This window comes from Castor canadensis, chromosome 10 (genome assembly GCF_047511655.1).
Source record: "Castor canadensis chromosome 10, mCasCan1.hap1v2, whole genome shotgun sequence".
Classification (NCBI taxonomy): domain Eukaryota; kingdom Metazoa; phylum Chordata; class Mammalia; order Rodentia; family Castoridae; genus Castor; species Castor canadensis.
Genome location: NC_133395.1, coordinates 140702912 through 140723363, shown reverse-complemented (window position 1 = coordinate 140723363; position 20452 = coordinate 140702912). Strand labels below are relative to the sequence as shown.

The 20452-nt window shown below is 37.3% G+C and overlaps 1 protein-coding gene across 23 annotated transcripts in view; it reads right to left on the bottom strand.

The window, feature by feature from the left end:
- The window catches only part of Setd5 (SET domain containing 5), a 74374-nt gene that overhangs the window by 4688 nt on the left and 49234 nt on the right, over positions 1–20452 (bottom strand). For 15 of the 23 annotated variants that reach the window (XM_074044316.1, XM_074044312.1, XM_074044321.1 and 12 more), the window contains 5 exons: positions 19959–20201; positions 14398–14527; positions 7551–7798; positions 4592–4648; positions 1985–2455 (listed from right to left, as the gene is read on the bottom strand). In XM_074044316.1, coding sequence (XP_073900417.1) covers positions 1985–2455; positions 4592–4648; positions 7551–7798; positions 14398–14527; positions 19959–20201 — 1149 coding nt within the window. The remainder of the gene's footprint in view (positions 1–1984; positions 2456–4591; positions 4649–7550; positions 7799–14397; positions 14528–19958; positions 20202–20452) is intronic. The other 8 variants (XM_074044322.1, XM_074044325.1, XM_074044332.1 and 5 more) reach the window with 2 other exon arrangements.

The following is a 20452-nucleotide window of genomic DNA, read 5'->3' as shown; positions in this document are numbered from 1 at the left end:
TAATTTGCAAACTTTTCTTCAACCCTCATTATCACCTGCATAATCATAATTCATTCTTCTTTCTTCACTGCCACAACTGACCATTTTCCCTGCCTCACTGAGTACTCCTCTCCTCTTTGTTGTTATAGCACATTATGCTTATACTGCCTGTAGAACCTACTACAGACACTGTAATAGGTTTCCTGACTAAACCACCAAGTTGTGTGATGGCAAAGATCAATTCTATTTGGTTTTCTTCTTAACATTCATCACAAAAACTTGGCATACTGAAGGTGCCCAATACATTTTAAAAACGTTTCTGAAATAACAAATCATGATTTCCATCACCTGTGCATATAAAAAATGATACCAGAAATGCAAAGATTATTTTTGTTTTTTGTTTATACTCAAGTATTTAAAACCTTTAATAATAAGGTATTATTCCAAGTTATCTGCCAATGTTTCCTCCTTCTGTCCCCTGAGGGCTCTCATTTCTGTACAAGTATAAAATACACGCCAAAATATGAAAAGATAATTTTGTTCATGCATTTTTACCCATAATCTTGGAAAGAAGTTACTAATAACAAATTCTGACAATATACATCATTGTAAGGGAAACAGAAAAAGCAACTAGGTTACATTTCAGTGAGGATATATCTATTTATTACAGGAGACTGGGACACAGGACATTTAGCATTGTCAACCATGAACAATAAATCTAAGTCACTGTGACATCCCAAAATACTCCTGTGCATTTACAAACGTACCTTGTTGAGAACCACTGATACAAAAAACAAAATGTGGGACTTTCTAATTTCTCGAACAGGCATTACTTACAAGTCTCAACATCATAGCAAGCTCTCTAAGGCCTGGCCCTGTCCATTTCTCTCTGTACTTTCTTCCTGGTCCTCCTGCATTTCACCTGCCACCATAATAATCACATTTAATTATCTGCACCACATTGCATCCTAACTGCCTTCCCAGTGAAGTATCCCAGATTTACCTGTCTGCTCCCTCTCCTGTAATATCCTGACCCTTACTTGTTGTTCTACTTATTAGTCGAAACTCAGTTAAACTAGTAACTTGCCACCTCTCACTCAAAGTCCAGCCCTCAAACAGGCTGAATGCCTTACGTTTGTTCTCACAGTACCTTCTACATATGTGTAAGATTAGGTCATGTTCTCCTGCTAGCAAACTCATACCATGTGTAAACAACTCCTTTGGAGAACCTGTCAGCACTGTAATTAATGACCTATTAATGTAAATTATCTGCTAAAGCTCAGCATCACTTGCTGTAAGCTTCATTAGGGCAGAACTTAGGAGGCAATCTAGCATGGGAGCAACAGGAATCTGGAATCAGACACTATAGTGTCTTGGCTATTCCATATACTAGCTGTGTGGCCTGATCTGCAAATTGGGAAATCACCTACATTACAGAAACACTGTGAGGACTAAACATTTTTTTTTTTTTCTTTTTTTGAGACAGGGTCTCACGCTAGGCGCTGGTGGCTCACTCCTGTAATCCTAGCTATTCAGGAGGCAGAGATCAGGAGGATAGAGGTTTGAAGCCAGCCTGGGGAAACAGTTCACAAAACCCTATCTCGAAAAAAACCCATCACAAAAAAGGGCTGGTGGAGTGGCTCAAGGTGTAGGCCCTGAGTTCAAACCCCAGTACTGAATGCTAGGATTACAGGTGTTTGTCACATGTCTACCTTGATATCTTTTTCATTTTATTTATTTTTTGCAGTGCTGGGAACTGAATCCAAGTCCTCAAGCATGCTCTGCAAGTGCTCTACCAGTGAGCTACACCCCTGCCCTGATGGTATTTACAACACTCACCAAATTATTTTCAAGCAGTTTAAGTCTCACTGGACATGGCAGAAACTAGACCTTACTTATTTGAGAAGAGCGTTGAATATGCAGCTGAAGCTTGAAAAAGTATCTACTGAATTATCTGGTTAATGTTCTTCAAAAGAAAGTCTATGTAAGAAATATGAACACTTACCTTTTTCCTCTGTGGTGGGTTCTGGGGGACAGATTGGACTCCGTCACAGGTCCGTTCACCACCAGGTGACATGGATCCACGAGAGAGGTCTTTCATAAAACCATGTTCGTATCTGCTGGGAAACCCTTCTGCAGGGGAACAATATCCCCCATCCAAATGTAAAGGTTTCCTGTCCCCCACTAGGGGAGACCCTCTATATAATCCATCTGCTCGAGGCATAGCGTTCAAAGGGGAGTAGGCATACATCAAGTTGAACTCTGTCCGAAATGCCTGGTCTGAGTTTCTCAGGAGGGTCTGAGGTCCATCTCCACTCCTGCTTGGGAAGCCAGTCTCTGAGGTGGGCCCGAGAGAGGGATGAGGAGCCAGGTCAGAATGACCTGAGTTGAGCAGGGAAGGTCTGTCAGCACAACTGTTAGTGTTGGAGTCATGGTATCCTACTTTTGTCAAATCCAGGTCTTTTCGGTGACAAAGCTGAAAGAATAAAGATCAACGGAGACATGGGACAGGGGAGAAAGGAAAAAGTCAAAGGGTGGAAAAAGAGGCAAGGGGGGCAAAGGTGAACAAGGAAAGGTAAAAGGGATAGAAGTAGAGGAGAGAAAGCCATTAACATCTGTAAAAGTTCCAGGTAGCAACAGTGTATATAGGGCCAGATTGCTAAAGAATCCTGGCCTTTCCCAAAATGCTTTAAAGTCTTTTCAGATGAGAATACTGGGAGTTAGAATTAGGTAATTGGCCAAATGTGACTATTTTGCCTGCTTAGCCTTTCATCAGGTTGCTGAATCACCTTGTACTACATTAAGGGATTGGCGGTATAATCAGGAATTTATCTGAGCCCCATGCATACTACAGAGGGCTATTAAGATAACTAACTTCTGGTGTTATTTCTAAATTAATATTGATGGAAGGTGGGGGAAGAGAAAATGGAGGAGTAAAGTAGAAGGTAGACGAAAAGATAAGTACTTAAGTTACTGGTTCAGTAAAGAAGAATGGCATTAAAGACATCAACCAACCAGTTCTTCATTCACTTTCACTGTTAAGTAGGTGTTTCTCATACAACTTTCTGGCTATTCAATTCTTCTTTATCTTCTAATGTGTACCAACATAATACAAGACCACTAATGCCCAGCACTGAAGAGCATGTGAAACTGCTAAAAATACCAAAAATAAACCCTGCCTATTATTTGGTTATCATTGCCTCCTCACACCAATATTTTCCACCACTAGATCAACAGTAGCCTGTGTACAAAGAATGGTATCAGAAACCAAAATACCATACCACGTCAGTCTCCAAATTATACTATCTTAGAATCTTTAACAACTGAAAAGGAAGTGAGATATATTTTCCTAATAAGACTGACTCAAGACACCTGGACAATCTATAAAATGGGGACTGACATTTTTTTCAATTTCATAATGACCTATAAAATTCTACTGATTCAGAATTTGATTATCTCCCATGAGTTTAGCCCCACTTTTTGTTCTTTTGGGGGTGAGCCTTGAGTTTGAACTTGAGGCTTCATGCTTGCAAAACTCTACCAATTGAGTCATGCCTTCAGTCCATTTTGCTCTTGTTATTTTGGGGATGGGATCTTGGGAACGATTTGCTGGGGCTGCTGTGGAACTACAATCCTCTCAATCTCAGCCTCATAAGTAGCTCTGATTACAGAAGTAAGCCACTGGCACCTGGCTAGCCTAATTTTTAAATTGGCAGTGGATGGGGTTAAAGCTCAATTAATTTATGAAAGGTTATGAGACTATAACATTTTCTCCAAGAGAAAAAGTTTCCATGCACATTCATAGGGTTAATAATTACTATATATGTCCAAGTGTTAAGATAAAAACTGCAGCACTAAAATCTGAATTTATCATCTCCATAGTAGCAGGGTTTCTGAGAAAAGCACTCAGCTGATAAAACTAAGACGTATCACTTGTACAACAACTATAATATTGCAACCACTGAAGAACAGAGGAAGGCCTGTGACACAGAAGTCATAGACTGATTTAGATTCCTTGTATATTATACTCAGTAAGGAGCTACAGAGAATATATGGGAAAGCTGTGACAAAGAATGACTTTCCATTTCTAAAAAAAGTTGCTAGATCTATCAACCAAAATCCAAACATCAGTTATGCAGAGCTGTCAGATTAACCCTGGGAAAAAGCATGAGTCTCAGCTCAACTCATCCAATGTAAGCTGCCTAACATAATAAATAATAAAAGACAGCTCCTACCAACTTTTGAATCAATCTTCCTTATTTGTCAACAAACAGACTTTGTCCTTAACAAAGCTCCTACCACATACTTGGCATCCTTTAAACTTGACATCTAGATTCTATTCTTTAATAGAACTCTTCAGCCACCCCTCCCCCAAACAACAACAAAAATCAACCCCATACACATAGCTACTTCATTTCCTCCATCTACATCCACAATCCTCTGCAGTCATAGTCACACAGGAAGATTCATTCAACTTGCTGTGACTGATTGGCCGCCCTCCAGCCCATTACCCCATTCACTCAGACCCCCAGCCCTCCCCGCACATTCAGGAACACACTCATGCACACTCACTCTCAGCCTCCAAGTGTGATTGAGATGGTGTGATAACTACCTCGGGTGACAGGGACTCGGGCCTATGCGCAGGGGAACTCTCAGGGGAGGATATGTTCTAGAGGAGGGAAAAGCATCTTGTTATTCATCTACTCCAAGTCAAGAAGCAAAACAAAACAAACAAAAAAAAAATAAATAAAAGCAAGCATAGATGTTAGCCACAATTTTTTTTTTTTTGGTGGGGAGGGATTGGATAAAATGCACAGGGGGAATGTTTAATTGCAAAACTCATCTCAATGGATAGAGACTTGTTAAAATGCTTCCTGTTGTCTTTGAAAGCATTTAAGGATAGATTGGTTATGTTTCATGCTATAAAACATCTCAAGCATAAGTCAGGAAAGAGTTAGGTGAAATTTTAGTGTCATATTTCTTTATATTTTAGATAAAAGTTTAGCAACTTATAGTATTTATTATTGAAGGGTACCCTCATCCCTTATTCTTCCTTAGAAGAACCCTGTTCCTTCACCTCACATCCCCTCTGATCATCACAGATCTTCATTCTTTTACATGCTTCAGGCTTATCTAGAGCATGCTGGGGACTGACAAGGTAAGGGAGATGGCCAGCACATACTGAATCAGTTACAGAAAGTATGACTGATAGAATCACAGGTTGGATGTGATTCTTGGCATAATCTAATTGAATCTGATCACCTCTACCAATTTTCTCTTGGTTAACATCAACTGTACTTTTGGGAAGTCAGAAAAAAAGAAAAAAAGAAAAAAAAAAAAGAAAAGAAAAAAGCATGCATAGTCCTACAAAGGATAGGACTTTTACCTGAGACAACACTTCCCTAACAAATAGGGACTGGGCAGTGAGCTCTAGATGGGTAGATATGAATGACAACAAATGAAGAGAGTGATGGTGGCAGTGCTGTGGATTCAAGGTACAAGGGTTGAAATACGGGGAGGTATGTGTGGAATAGAAAACTATGGCCTGGGTGGCTACCTAAGATTTGGTATGATTAGTGAGGCTGCTTCAGCAGTGTAGGTTATGAATTTTATTCAGTGGGGAAGGTGCCTGATGTACATAAGTACCCTTGTGTATGTGTATAAGACAGAGTGGAGTATGGATCTGAGAGCACGAAGAGAAGAGAAGGGTTATTCTGGTGAAAGCAGAGGCTGAGCCTGCCCTCACAATGGTGCCTTCATTCCTCTTCTAGATGCTTTCTCCTCCTGAAGACCTTTTTCTATTCCACTGTGTACCTCTTTTCCTCAGCATTGGAGGTATGTTAACTTCCCATTGCATTTGTTTTTTTCCCTTTTCAGAAAATATTCTTCCCCAGACTAAGCTGGTTTTTTACTTGTGACACCTTTTGATATTTGTCACAGTTTTTAATGAAAAAAAGGATTTGCTATCTACCTATGTAGAATATTAGAATAAGGGAACGAGTGTGGCTATCAGAATTGTGATAAATTGATCAGGGTAGTGAACTTTTTATTCTTTTAATAAGAAAGGCCAAATTTCCTAAATTAAGTAACAAGTTTACAATAGTAATACCATGTAGTTCTTCCCCTCCTGGTATTCTAACATCATGCTCAGATGATGCTTCACTAAAATACCTTTTTTTTTTCCTTAAATAAAATATCTTGTATTTGCACACTGTTTCATAATCAAAATGCTACAGAGAGATAGGAAATGTGCTGAGTGCTAAACTTGCTTGTTTTAGAGGAAGACTTATCTCCTAACTTCTGAAATTTCACATTAATAATGAAACTTGCTTTGATAAAGTATGCAACTCTATTCCTGTAATTTACTGTCCTCTAGGGAGAATTCCCTCCTATAATCTTATTATAAAACTCTAATTACTTGCTAACTGAAAAGTCAATTGCAAGTAAACAAAGTTAGAACAATGTAAATTAGCTATAATATCTGGCTTAAAAAGAATGTCATAAGGAATTTGACCAAGAGTAAATTTCCTACAAAAATGAAATGTAATCAGGAGCATGTTATTCCACCCAAAAAGAGGTTTGCTCCAAAAGATAGTTTAGTAGTCTAGAGTTAGATATAGAACATATAGCTCTGCTTTCAATGTGTCTAGATACTTCATTCTGAGTCACATAAAAAAATTCCAGTTATTTTTTAATCATCATGCTCTCATAAAGGCTGAACAAGGAGGGTGGACTGGTTAGAACATTCAATGTTATCAAGACCATGTCTAAAAAGTTTAACACTAGGGGCAGAGATGAGTGTTTTTAGTGGGCAGAACAGATTTTCTAAGAGTGTCCATTTAATTACAAATCAAAGCAACATGCAATAGATGGATTTTGTGTTATTTTCTAAACACATACGGGATCTACTCAAACGTGTCACCCACATTTGAATGCTAATGTGATCATTTCTCATCTGATCCAAAGAGTGAGTTTGTCTTTTATAAATGTTGCTAGCCTCTTACCTACTTCCTATTCCTAACATTGTAACAAGGAGGGAAAATAATATAGAGTGGGAAAATAAAAACAAAAACCCCCACACTCACCATAAGTCATACTCCACTGCTTTCTAAATCTCTGCTCCCTGAGGCCGAAATGAAAATACCAAACAATCTGGGAAAGACACTTCACTCATTTAAAGGCCTAGACCCAGAGCACAATCTAACAATATAATCTGAGCTCTACAGCTGGTGTTACTAATGGGTATTACAGATACCTAGAAGCCTCTTTTAACCAAGGTATTCAGTAAAGATAAAGATCTAGCATGCTTACTACCTAAAGTTAAGGAAATGGAGGGACTGCATGCTGAAGACAGATGAATGGGATCTGTGGTAGTACTGTTCCTATTCTGGGGCTGCCAAGATGAGAGGCTACCAGGTAACAGGCCACAGTGACCCTGAAGTTTCCCATTCTCTTGGTGAGATGGGGAAGAAGAAAGTAAAGAAACATTTGAAATGATATTATATTTGAAATGATGATGTACAAATGATGATTTTCTTATCCAGCATTCCCCATAGCCAAACCCAAATCACCTCAAACTGCAGAGGAGTGTTACAGCGACTAGCAGTAGTCAGAGACGTGATTGGTGAGAACATGAGGCTATATCCATTTCGACACTCTTCTTCTCCTGGGTGAGCCTGGCCAGGTGTGGTCAGCTGGGGGCTCTTTGAGCCTGAACTGGGAGGGGGCGGTGTGACTGGAGACAAAGGCTGAAGTAACTTGGTGACATTCTGCTCCATCAGATAGCGTGACTTCCATTTCTTTAATGGGCTCAACAAATCTGTGAAATACAATGCTTGAATGAGAGTTGAAACACACTTACCAGGAGGTTTTGTAGTAAAAACCATTACTCTCTAACCTACAATGGTTCCCAGCTCTGTTTTTGCTGCATCCCATTAAAATATCTCCCCCAATCAAACCAAAAGAAACTCTTAATTCCTACATTGAAAATAATTCTCAAAGCACTCTATATCCCAGAGAAACTACAAGCCTGAGAATTCTAATGACTGATGCAAGGAGATGATACACTCTCTTCCAGAGCAAAATGTAAGTTTCTTTCTAGTACTATGATTTTTTGAAAATCTTAAGCCTGTCTTAGTTTGTTGAAATCACTTTTAACTTCCACGTCACCAACTAAAGCTACTGGGATGCCAAATCCATATTCTCTTATTTATTTGGGCCCTTTTTGAGCAACACTTTCTATAACATCCTGTTTGCATACCAAGGAGTTATATACGATTTCCCATTCCTTATCTAGCCCCTAGAGTTGAGTGATGTAAAGTATGAAATAATCACTTATATAAAAACTACCAAAACAAACAAAAAACCGTAACTCTTTCTCTGATTAGACTAACCTTATTTTTTTTATTTCTTGGTTGACTTAAAAAGATACTAAACTATGTACCTTAGTGACCCTTTGGAACAAAGCACCTATCTCATTTCAGAAGGAAAAATACACTTTTACTCATACACAATTAAAAGGTATTCATTTGCTTAATATTGTGCAAACTATGGAACTAGGTAAGTGTGTGTGGGGAATGGTCATCATACGTTGTATTTTGCAAAGATCCTAACAAATATATGTACAAAATGTTTGATATAAGCTTCATATTAGTATGATCCAAAGAGGTGGTCATATCCTTATTTGTTAAGTAAAATTAGCTAAAGCCAGATTCAGGGATACAAGCCTATAGTACCTGCTACTTTGAGGGTAAGATGAGACTGCTTGAGCTGAGGGGTTCAAGGCTAGCTTGGGTAACATTTCGAGACTATCTCAAGAGAAAAAACTCTACTGTACTATGTGCTTTATGTCTAGTCTTTCAAATTATAGCACTTTATTATTATTATCCTTAAGTTAAAGACTTTACTGTGTAGAAAAGACTAGGTACTTTAGTTTCTGGTCTACATTCTGAATCACTATGCTAAATTATATCCTTAAGGCTTGGTGGAAGGAGTGACCTTTATACCATACTTGCAAGACAGGCACTATTTCCTCTTGAGCCACTCTGCCAGCCCAATTTTCTTCTCCCTGCCCCCCATACTTATTTTTATTTATTTATTTTTAGGACAAATGGCTACACATATAATTTTGAAATACAAAGAACATTTTCACTTTCTTACTAACTTCATATTCTTGTGTGAACTGCACTGCATGCTCACATCCTTCAACCTGAATTCAGTATACTGAACTTTTTCTTGATTTGTAAGGGTCAAATAAGGATGTTAAGCCTTTTTTTTTTTTTTTTTTTACAAATATATTTTCTCATTTTGCTGTGTCTAGCAGACACTTAAATATACTGGGCTTATGTTGGAATGTTAGTTTACTGAATAATATGGAATCAACACTGACATAGTTTCTTTTGGTGTTACTGGATTTGAGCTCAGGGCCTCATACTTGCTAGGCAGGCACTCTACCACTTCAGCAACTCCACCAGCCTTTGTTGTTTTGAGTAGTTTTGAGATAGGGTCTACTATTTTCCTGGGGTTGGCTTCAAACCATGATCCTCCTGAGCAGCTGATTTACAGGTGTGAGCCACCAGTGCCCAGACATAACATACTATTTTAGACCATGTCTCACCATGTAGCCCAGGATGGTCTCCAACTTGCAGTCCTTCCTCAGCCTCTCAAAAGTGCTAGGATAACAGGCATTCAACAGCATGCTTAGCAATACTGAAATAATTTTGCTAAAATTTTTGGGGCAGAGATCAGGAGGATCATGGTTTGAAGCCAGCCCAGAAAAATAGTTCGAGAGACCCTATCTCTAAAAGCCACATAACAAAAAAAGGACTGGTCGAGTGGCTCAAGGTGTAGAACCCTGAGCTCAAACTCCAGTATTACAAAGGAAAAAATAAAAAACCAAAACCAAAAACAAAAAACCAAAAACGAAAAACCAAAACCAAAACAGGAATAATTCAGGAGGGCATTCTCATTAAGGAACATGACATAATCTTTCTATTATTCAAACCTTGACTTATCTATGTCCTTCCTTATTGAGATGCACCACACTTCTAATTAGTTTTACTTTCCAGGATTCTCTAGTTTTTGTTACTACTGAGAACAGGATTTATTTCTCCATTTATGTTATCTTAATGTTATTAACATAAGAAAGTGCTTATATAATTTTGCATCTAGCCAAATTATGGGCATCTACTAGTTTTTCAGCCAAGTATCTTAACTCCTATAGGTAGGGATCATATTATATGTGATAACACATTACTTTGTCATTTTTGGAGATGGGATCTCGCTAGGCAGCCAGTAACTCATGATCCTCCTGCCTCAGTTTTCTTAGTGCTGGTTTTACAAGTGTGCACTACACCAGGCCTAATATAACCCTCTTTTAACCGGACTTATGCTTTTTTTGTAGTCCCACTGGCTGAGAACTCCAGATTATGTTAAGCTACCCCTGAGCTATATCCCCAAAGCAAAAATAAAAATTTTAGTAATACTGTGCACTATTCCATCTAAAGCACATACATGTTGTAGATAAAATTACAAATTTATCACCCATTTATTGGTTGGAATTCAGTTTTTTTAACTGTATATTTTTGTTAATAATTATAATTATTTTTATACATAAAACAGTGGTTTCTCTTTTTGAGCAGGCGCAATACTGCTTGAGCCATTCCACCAGCCCTGTTTTGTGTTGGGTATTTTCAAGATATAGTCTCATGAACTATCTGCATGGGCTGGCTTCGAAACTCGATCGTCCTGATTTCTGCCTACTGAGTAGCTAGGATTACAGGTGTGAGCCCCTGGCCCCCAGCTAGGATTATAGGTATCTTTAATGTACATGATGAATGTTACCAATTGCTAGTAGGAATGTTATTCTGTCATTTTTACTTCAAATACTTTCTTAGTTTGTTAAATTAGAGACAGTATGACCAGAGAAACAAGATTAATATTGTTTGATTACAAAAACTGGGGAGCTGGAGATATGGCTGAAGTTGTTAAAATGCCTGCCTGGCAAGTGTAAGGCCCTGAGTTCAAACCTCAGTACTGGTAGCCGGGCAGCAGTGGCTCAGGCCTGTAACCCTAGTTACTCAGTAGGAGGCACAGATGAGAGGATCAAAGTTTGAAGCTAGCCCCAGCAGATAGTTTGAGACCCTACCTAGAAATTACCCCAAACCAAAACGGGCTAATGGAGTAGCTCAAGTGGTATAGTGCCTGCTTGGCAAGTGTGAGGCCCTGAATTCAAACCCTAGTACTGCCCAAAATAACCCAAAACAAAACTCCAAACAACAGAAAACCCAAAAATCCTCAGTTTGCACTGGCAAAGGATCTAAATTGTGTGGAAACTCTAAAACAATTCACAAAGTTTCTTTTCTTTATTTTTGCGTTACTGGGGCTTGAACTCAGGGCCTTCATCTTGAGTCACTCCACCAGCTCTATTTTTGTGAAGGGTTTTTGAGATAGGGTCTTGCAGAACTATTTGCCCAGGCTGGCTTCGAATGACAATCCTTTGAATTTCTGCCTCCTGAGCAGCGAGGATTATAGGCACGAGCCATGGGTGCCCAGCATCACTAAGTTTTTATGTTAAGGCCTATTTCTAGCTGTTCTGTTCCACATATACATTTGTTCTTTTATCAGTACCATGTTAATTACTGGATTCATATTAGAACCTTGTTATATAATTTCAGGAAAAGTAGTTCATCATTACCTTCCAAGTTTTTCTTAGCTTTTGTTTTTTGGTTGGTAGTACTGGGGTTTGAACTCAAGAGCCTTGCACTTGTTAGCCAGGTGTTTTGTCACTTCAGCCATGCCCCCAGCCCTTTCAGCTTGAGTTATTTTACAAATAAGGGCTCATGTTTATGCCCAGCTGGCCTGAATCAGGATCCTCCTATTAAGCTTCCTATACAGCTGAGATGACAGTTCCCATGCCCAGCTTCTGATTGGTTCAGATGAACTTTTCCCGGGGCTGTCCTTGAATTGAGAACCTAATCTCTCTCACTCCCACTTAACTAGGATTATAGACATAAGCCATTACACCTGTTCCATTTTTTTCTTACTTAAAAATTTTTTTTTCAGTAATGGTTTGCTCCATGTATCCAACTAAGGTCATTCATGCTCAGGTAGTTTCTTTGTTAAGTTTGGAAATAAAAAATTTTTTTCTTCATTCACTTTCTTAGTACATAAATACTTTTCATTTTTGTGTATTTACCTCTTTATCTACAGATTTTACTTAGCTATTATTAATTCTAAGTGTTTCAGTGAATGGTTTAGGTGTTCCTAGGAATATATCCACATTATTTACAAATAATGAACAGTATGCCTCTTACCTATTTCTTTGTACAATTTTAGCTTTTAGGAACTTTTTTCCTTTTCAGACAGGCTCTCATTTGAGGTCAGGGTAACCTCAAATTCGAGATCCTACTGCCTCAGTCTCCCAAGTACTGTGATTATACTTTTTGCCAAGTGATGGGTGAGCTTGCACTATGACGCCTGGCTACAATCTTTAATGTAGTAATTTGGTCTCCAAATTAAGGTTTAATTTTTTTTCTACTGTACCAATGTGTCTCCCATTCTCAATTAACATATCCTTGCTATTCTTAGAAAAAATAATAAAAAAGAAGAAACTCAACAAACAAAAATAATCCTCCAGGATTTAGCAATATAAATCTCTTTTTGCAATGTAAATCATCATGTGACTAGTGCTCAATTTGTTTATAAAATGTTTTCTTTCTGAGGTGGGGTATGGTTGAAGTGATAGAGTTTGCCAAGCGTGTGTGAAGCCTAGAACAAACTCCACTACAAAAAAGTTTTCCTTCTATTTATGTTGATCCTCAAGGGCAAGGTGTGCCCTGTGAATGTCTCATCCTGCTTGCTAGAGACTAGAGCAGAAGCTCAATAAAGATTGGTGACTAACAGTCCTAATTCCATTTCAATCAGGGCATGTAGTAACAAAGGTACTTTCCCTCTAAGTGTTTTCTAGTCGGGACATGAACTGCTACATAATCTCTCTTCTTCAACTTAACTACGTATTACATACACACATACCACATGTGGACACATGATAGTCCAATTCGGCAAAGTTATTTCTGACTACACTTGAGAAGCTGCCAACAAATTAATGGAAATCTGTCATAAGGATTTTTGTTTTTTCTTTTGTGGTGCTGGGGATGAACAGAGGACCTTGTGTAAACCAGGAAAATGTGCTTTACCACTTAGCTATGTCCTCAGTCCAGGATTTCTTTATACTAATCTTGACTGACAAAATCTCCCTAATCTTTGAAGAAGAGAACAAAACATTTTAAATAAATGGTAGCACTGAACTTTATTACTCTGGGGCTGCATATGTATTAATTTATAAGGTATAAGCCAATCTAGAGACAGAAGAATAGTTAAAAATTTTCACAAAAATCCTTAAAAAAAAAAAGGGAAATCAAATATTGAAGCAAAGGCAGAATTTTAATATAAAGGAGATATTACTAAGTAGTGTTTATTTGGTTAAATTCAAGTTCATTATAATTACCTAGAAAGTTGACAAATACAGTGAAGTGGTTTTTAAGAAAATCTAAAAATATTATCATCTAGCTGTAGCCTTATATGAACTTCAGCATTTATTTTGACATTTTAGTAATTTAGAGATACAAACTTAAAGAAATCACAGAGGAGAAATTCCCTGTTAGTGCTACTACATATTATATCATGGGGCATCACAAAAGCTAAAAGTACATGCTCTGTTAATGAGTAACATCCCAGCCTCTGGAACTTTTCAGTTATGCTGATACTAGCAGGAGAAACTTTGGAAAAAAAAGACTTTCCCTAAATAAGACAGGATCACAGTGTGGTAGAGCACACATGTAATTTTAGTATTCAGAAGGCTCAGGCAGGAAGATCAGGACTTCCAGGCCAGTCTGGAATGTATAGAGACCCTGCCTTAAAAAGAGATGGTGTCACAAGAAGTACTTATAATTAGAAACCCTTTAAGAGTCACTGTGAAAGTCATAGCTATTTGGTTCAAAAACTCATGAGGACTTTCAATGATTTCTCATTTATTTCATTCACCTCCTGCCCCCTTAAGCAGGCCCCACCCAACTCAATCACTTAACATTTAAATTCTTTCCTGAACATTTATGTTCCACCACTTTGTCTTACCCCCTTATAAATATGAATATAGATTTCCTAAACTTACTACTTTAAATGTATCTAACCTTTTTTATAACCATTTCTGCTGTTATCTGTACACTGTCTACTTCCTTCTTTGTCGTCCTGGGAAAACTGATCCCTGACTTGAGATCTTTATCTTCCTCTGTAAAGACAGATGTAAAGTAACTATTTAGAAAACAGGCTATTGCTTTTTCATATCAGAGTACCAATACTAAAAAATTTTATGGGACCTCAATGATTGCTCATGTATTCAGAAAGGTTTTAGATACATACCTGCATTGTCTTTACAGATACTAGAAGAATTAGTATTCTCATTACTTTGGTATAGGTGTTGAGTTCTAGTCTCTTGTGGTACAGATGATGTTTGAGTCATCCCTTCTTCCAAGGCTTGCTTTATCCAGCGCTATAATGGGAAAAAAAATCCAGACAATCAATAACCACTTAAAACTATTTAAGATACCTATTTTAAATGTACTAACCAGATCATTATACATCAACTGGTGCAAGGTGCAATTCAGCATATTCATTCAATTCTACAGTCAAATGTATTTCGGCATATGAGAATGTTGCCCCATTAATTCTTTCTTCCAGGGAAAACTAACAAAGTCTGGATTACACATGATGAGATCCCATTAAAAAACCAACACCAATAAAAAATGATTACTATTCAACTTTTCATACTGCACAGGATAGGAAAAATGGGAAGTGACAAGGAAGAAAATTTAACATTTATTTAAGAGAAACTGCTCATATAAAACAAAGCTAATATGTAAATGTACCTACAAGGAAGATAAAAGATCTCTAAGAATTGTGTGCCTTATGTCAGGGAAATCGGAAGTGGTAAAAGATTCACAGGAAGATACTGGATGAGAATAAGTAGCTTTTCACTAAAGGTACCAAAAGACTTTAAAAGGTCTATTCTCAAGGAGAGAAACTGTGAGTTTCTCTTCCCTATCAAGTAGTTTGGTTAAATTATACATGAATAATGCAAATCACCAGAAGAAATGATCTTCTGCAGAAATCAAAACAGGGAAAAAGTAAAAAAGAAGACCCCTCTTAATCCATTATACTTTTGGTAGTGAATACTGGGATCTAAATTGAGAAACCAATTTAGGCCAGTCAGGCTACAAAAATTAGGGTAAGATAATGCATCTTGTGGAAGAGAAAATTTCTTACCTGTAATTTTGTTCTCTTAAGATACAGTTATAGGCTGCTCATCATTCTGTGACTCTCATGGCCTGACATAAGATAGATCAAGTTTTGATAAACATCAATTTCTGAGACAGACCTCTCCACAAAATAGGAAGAGCAAAGCTGAATTATTATAACTTGATTCCTCTACAGAACATGTATTACAGGTAAGTCAATAATTCTCTTCTCCAAAGAAAGCAATTCTAGAAAGATTTTTCCTTAGAATCCTAGGAGGTAACCGAGGGAAACTTTTATGAAGAGAAATCTTATGCAAACATCATTAGCTGCCAAATGAAAAAAAAAGTTGTATACATGAAGAGCTAAGAATGAATGTATACATAAAAAGAGATACCAAGAGTTATCTGAATCACATCAACATTATAGCATACAACCATGTCTCTAAAAAATCAAGATCAAGAATGAACTCTTTTATATACAGAATACAGATACAAAGATGAATTGTTGGAACCATAGATTCTTAAAGCTTAGAAGAGACTTTTGAGATCATCTGGTTGAAAGCACTCATTTCATGGATGGGGAAAACTAGGCTTTCGAGAACAAAATGAATGAAAAACCCTTTTATTAACAGACACCTAGTACAAGATTTTCTTCTCAGAGCAGATGACAGAACTCACTTAGGGTCCCTTTATTTTCTTCCAAAAGAAAATAAATTTTTGTATTTACAGTGTCAAGTAGATGTAACCATAAAAAATTTATATTCTGGATCTAGTGACTACAAAAATGGAACATAAAACCAGAACATGTGCTAATATACTAGGAATAAGATGCTACTATGGTTGGCTATAAGAATAAATACAAGTATGATCAGACTCCTTTCTTCCTTGCTCAACTGCAGCTTTTTATATTTAAGACTCATCAAAAAGTAACACAAATATATCTTTGTATCTAACAAGGTCCAATCATCCCTTTGGATAATAAGTTAATTTTAGATCTCCCTTGCCCTGACCTCCTGCCCAAGTCAGAGTTATTAAAATCATAAGACCATTTCTCCCTTCTCTGAAACTGTATTAGGAGGCACAAAGATGGGTGAAAGAAATGTTTAGAAGGGTATCATTATTAAGGAAGTAATACAGGCTTTGGAGTCCAAAAGACCTGGGTTGAAACCTGGCTCTGTCACTCACTAGTTGCCTTTACTTTGTGTAATTTACGGAACCTTTCTGAGATAAAGCTTTTGAACATGTAAACTGTGGCCAACAATCCCAATTCCATGTGTTCGTCATGAAGGTGAAATGAGATAATGTTTGCAAAGAAAAGTTACAGCATAGAACACCACAACGTTTCACTGAGTGTATTTTCAACCAAGTATAAGTGGTATGTTTAAAGAATCACAGATTAAAAACCCTTTGGTGTACACAATGAAACACCAATAGAAATCACAGTGCTTTACTGTCAGTCCAGCTGGTTTTCTAAGAAATCTGGGAGATCAATGCATTATAAATACTATGTCTACTAGGTAATTTTATACAGAACAATGAGGAGGGGGACATGACTGAAAGGCTTGTTGGCCACTTACAAATGCTTATATTGAAAATTAATTCTTAAAAGTAAGGTACAAAAAAAGACATATAACACTTTATGAGAACTATGACTCAGTTTTATTCAGATACTTTTGGGATATCAACAAATATTTTAACAAATTAATCTGGACAAAACTACAATTTGTCTTATACTGTTTTTAACTTATGAGGCCTACATCCTTTAATGGGACATGAAACAGTGGACCTAAGAATATTTTATTGTTCAATTAATTCCATGGTTGGCTTTCTTCTCTTATTTGCTTAACTTATACTTTGAAAGATTTTTCAGAATTTAATTATAATTCTGTTAACTAATGGAAATGTTCTTACTTTTTTTAAACATTTTATTTTTATTTATTTATTTTTTATTATTCATATGTGCATACAATGCTTGGGTCATTTCTCCCCCCATGTTCTTAGGTTTTGAAGCAGATGAGTCTTTTCTAACAAATCTAAAAACAACACATCTAGATTTCCACCCAGGATATAGTTGACTTCAATTCCTAACTAAAAAATTGATTTTATTTATTTTGCCCATATAAAGCTATGTCTTACAATATAGTCTGGATTTGTTTCCAACAAATATTAGTGCAGTGATTTAAGCTTAAATTAAGAGATTTAAACTTAAAGAATTTTAAGATTCCATTTAAGTAACATATTTTTGCTACGAAAATTCACTGTATATTGCTTTACTTCTTCCTAAAGATCAATCCTGACACATATGAAGAATTTAAGCAGAGCCTGAATAAAATATGGATGAGGACTGGGGACATAGCTCATATTGTGTTTGCCTAGCATGCCAAAGCCCTCGTCTGGATCTGGATCCTCAGCACTGGGGGCAGGGAAGATGACAGCTAAGAACAAGAATGGTCAGATAACATTAGGAGAACATAATATTGATTTGAGTTAAATGGGATTTCCTTCTATCTGTTCCTAATAGAGAATTACAAAGAAGCTACAGATGTAAGACTTAAACTACAACCAGGTAAAAAGAGCTCAAAGAAATGGATTTTCTGCTCAATCTAGTATCACAACTAAAAACATTTTGGTTTTCATAGGTCTCTGCTAATTAGAAAAGCAAGATGGGAGCAAAAAGATTGTAACCCAGCATCAGAATTATCAAGAAAGCATTTTAAGTGGTTAGTTCATATTATTTACAACAAACGTTTTAATGTTAATTCTTATGAACATACTGTCAACCTTTCTTAAAGACCAAAACAGGAGATTCTATTACCTGGCTTGATAGAACACTTCAGCAGTGAATGTCCTTAGAAATCTAGTACTACTATGTTCAGCCAAACACAGAACAAAAGAAAAGTTTCTTTCATATATTAATCCATCTGTCAACCTGCCCTTCCTTCAAAGACAGTATCCATATCCTTTCTAATTTTCAACACTCCTCATACACACTTCAGCTTTTGAGCTACTATTTTTCATGAAAGAGGAAGAACAGTTCTTAGTTTTGCATGCCATACTAGAGATAGGCATACTCCAATTATTATAGAATGTTCTGTTTTGTTTTTTGAGCCAGGGTCTCCTTATGTAGCCCAGACTGAACTTGAATTCTCAATCTTCCTGCCTCAATCCCTGAGTGCTAGGATTATAGGTATGAGCCATCACACTTGTGACAGCATTGTAATTTACTTATACCAAATGTAGTGATTTTTTACATAACAATCCATTTTTCTTTGTTGATATTCTCTAGGACCCAAGATAAACTAGTCAATCTAAGTGACTTGGTATAAGATAGTTCCCCAGGGACCTAACTTTCCTTCATGACTGAAGCAAGTTTCTTATAGAAAACAACTTTTCAGAATTTTTCCCCTAGATTTTTTTTTAATGACAGTTTTCAATGTTATTATTTATGACACCTGAAAAGTTATTCATGCTACTAAATTATCTATAAACCCTTTCGGCAAGGATCTCTTCTACATGGGACTTTCCCCAAACAAACCAACGAATAACTCAAATACTTATGTAAGATGTGCAAATAAGAGAAGACTTTCTGCAGTGTGTGCTGCTGATTCAGCAGCAGTGCCTTTCATTTAAGCAGAGATTCCTGTTGCCCTCCTCCCCTCCATATCCCATACCACTTTGGCTCACCTTTCATGCCTCCCAACCCCCAAGAAATAATTCTGTTCTTTGGGGAAAGAGAAAAGCTTTAAGTTTGGAGGAATCAGGGAAGACCTGCCTGGAGTTGGAGACTTCATCACATCAAATAATCTACATGCAGCATCCTCATGTACGTGATGCCAGTGGAGGAGGGCAATGGCAGACACTGAGGAAGGCAGCCTGAATCCAGATCTGAGGATAAGAGAAAAGGATGTTCCAGGGAACAGAACTCTACCTCAAAAGAAGACCAAACGAAAGGGTGTCCTATACTTCTAAAAATACTGAAAAGATATTACAGGTCTGAGGAAGTGATCTATTCCTGAGGGAAAACTTTGGAAAATATGTAGGACTTCTAAGAATTAAGAAAGTGCATTCCAAATACAAACAACCACCAAACACTACTGCCAGTAGATCCAAAAACCACTAAATAACTACAGAGAAGAAAGAGAAATAGAGAAAAGAGGTAGAGAGTCTTTTACAGTAGGTTCAATATTCTCTAGGGAATAAAAGTCCAACTTGTTGTCATTTGATCGAGGAACAGGAATTATGCCAATTACAATAGGGTTCTTCTTCTAGTATCCTTCAAGTGATAATAATTATGAATTCAAAACACAATTTTATAAAGTTTTACTTATGCAACAGTACTCTAGGGTGCTGGGGCCCAATCTTGTACAATAATCACAAATGGACATATTAATAGCACAAAGAGTACACAAACATATCCCTCCCTACCCTGTCATCAACTACTGTGTGCTCTCACTCAGTAATTTCAAGGGCTTTCAGATAAAACACAGTGAATACTCACAAATTTGAGCACCAAAATGCAGTACACATTCCACCTTGGTCATACTGGCTCCCGATGCAACAATGTGCAAATTGAAAAACTAACTCATCAGAAACTCACAAGGGTATCTAGAGAATGTGTTAAATGTCACAACTACAGGCATCCTAGGTTAAAAAACCCAGAACACCCACACATAACCACAAACATACCTTTTTACAGGAGCTGAATGTACCATCAGGCAGAAGGGGCCTTCGTCGCCTCTCAGGCATAAAGGGTGAGCCAAAGCGAATGTAGTGTTTGGGGGTGGTGCAAATTAATGGGGAATGAATAAGACCCGGTAACATGTTCAGGGTCGTTGCCAACACAGTTGGGTCTGTAGTGATCCGTAAAGGACACTCAACAGGGCACTCTTGCTTCTCTGCTTTGTCATTCAACCATTCTGTAACTAGATACTAAGGTTAAAGAGAGAGAGGGTGGGGGAGGGAGGGGAAGAGAGAGGAAGAGAGAAAGAGTGAGACAGAGTTAGTTAATGCGGCAGATGTAACAGCCAGAGGCAGCAGTGCACTTGACAAAGACAAACCTCATCTAGAAACTAGGACAGAGGCAGCAGCTGCAGTGAGAATGAATTGGGCATTCAGAACGCAAGGATATCTTCCTTTATCTCCTCTATGCCCACTAAGAGAGGAGTAATTTTAGTGATTTA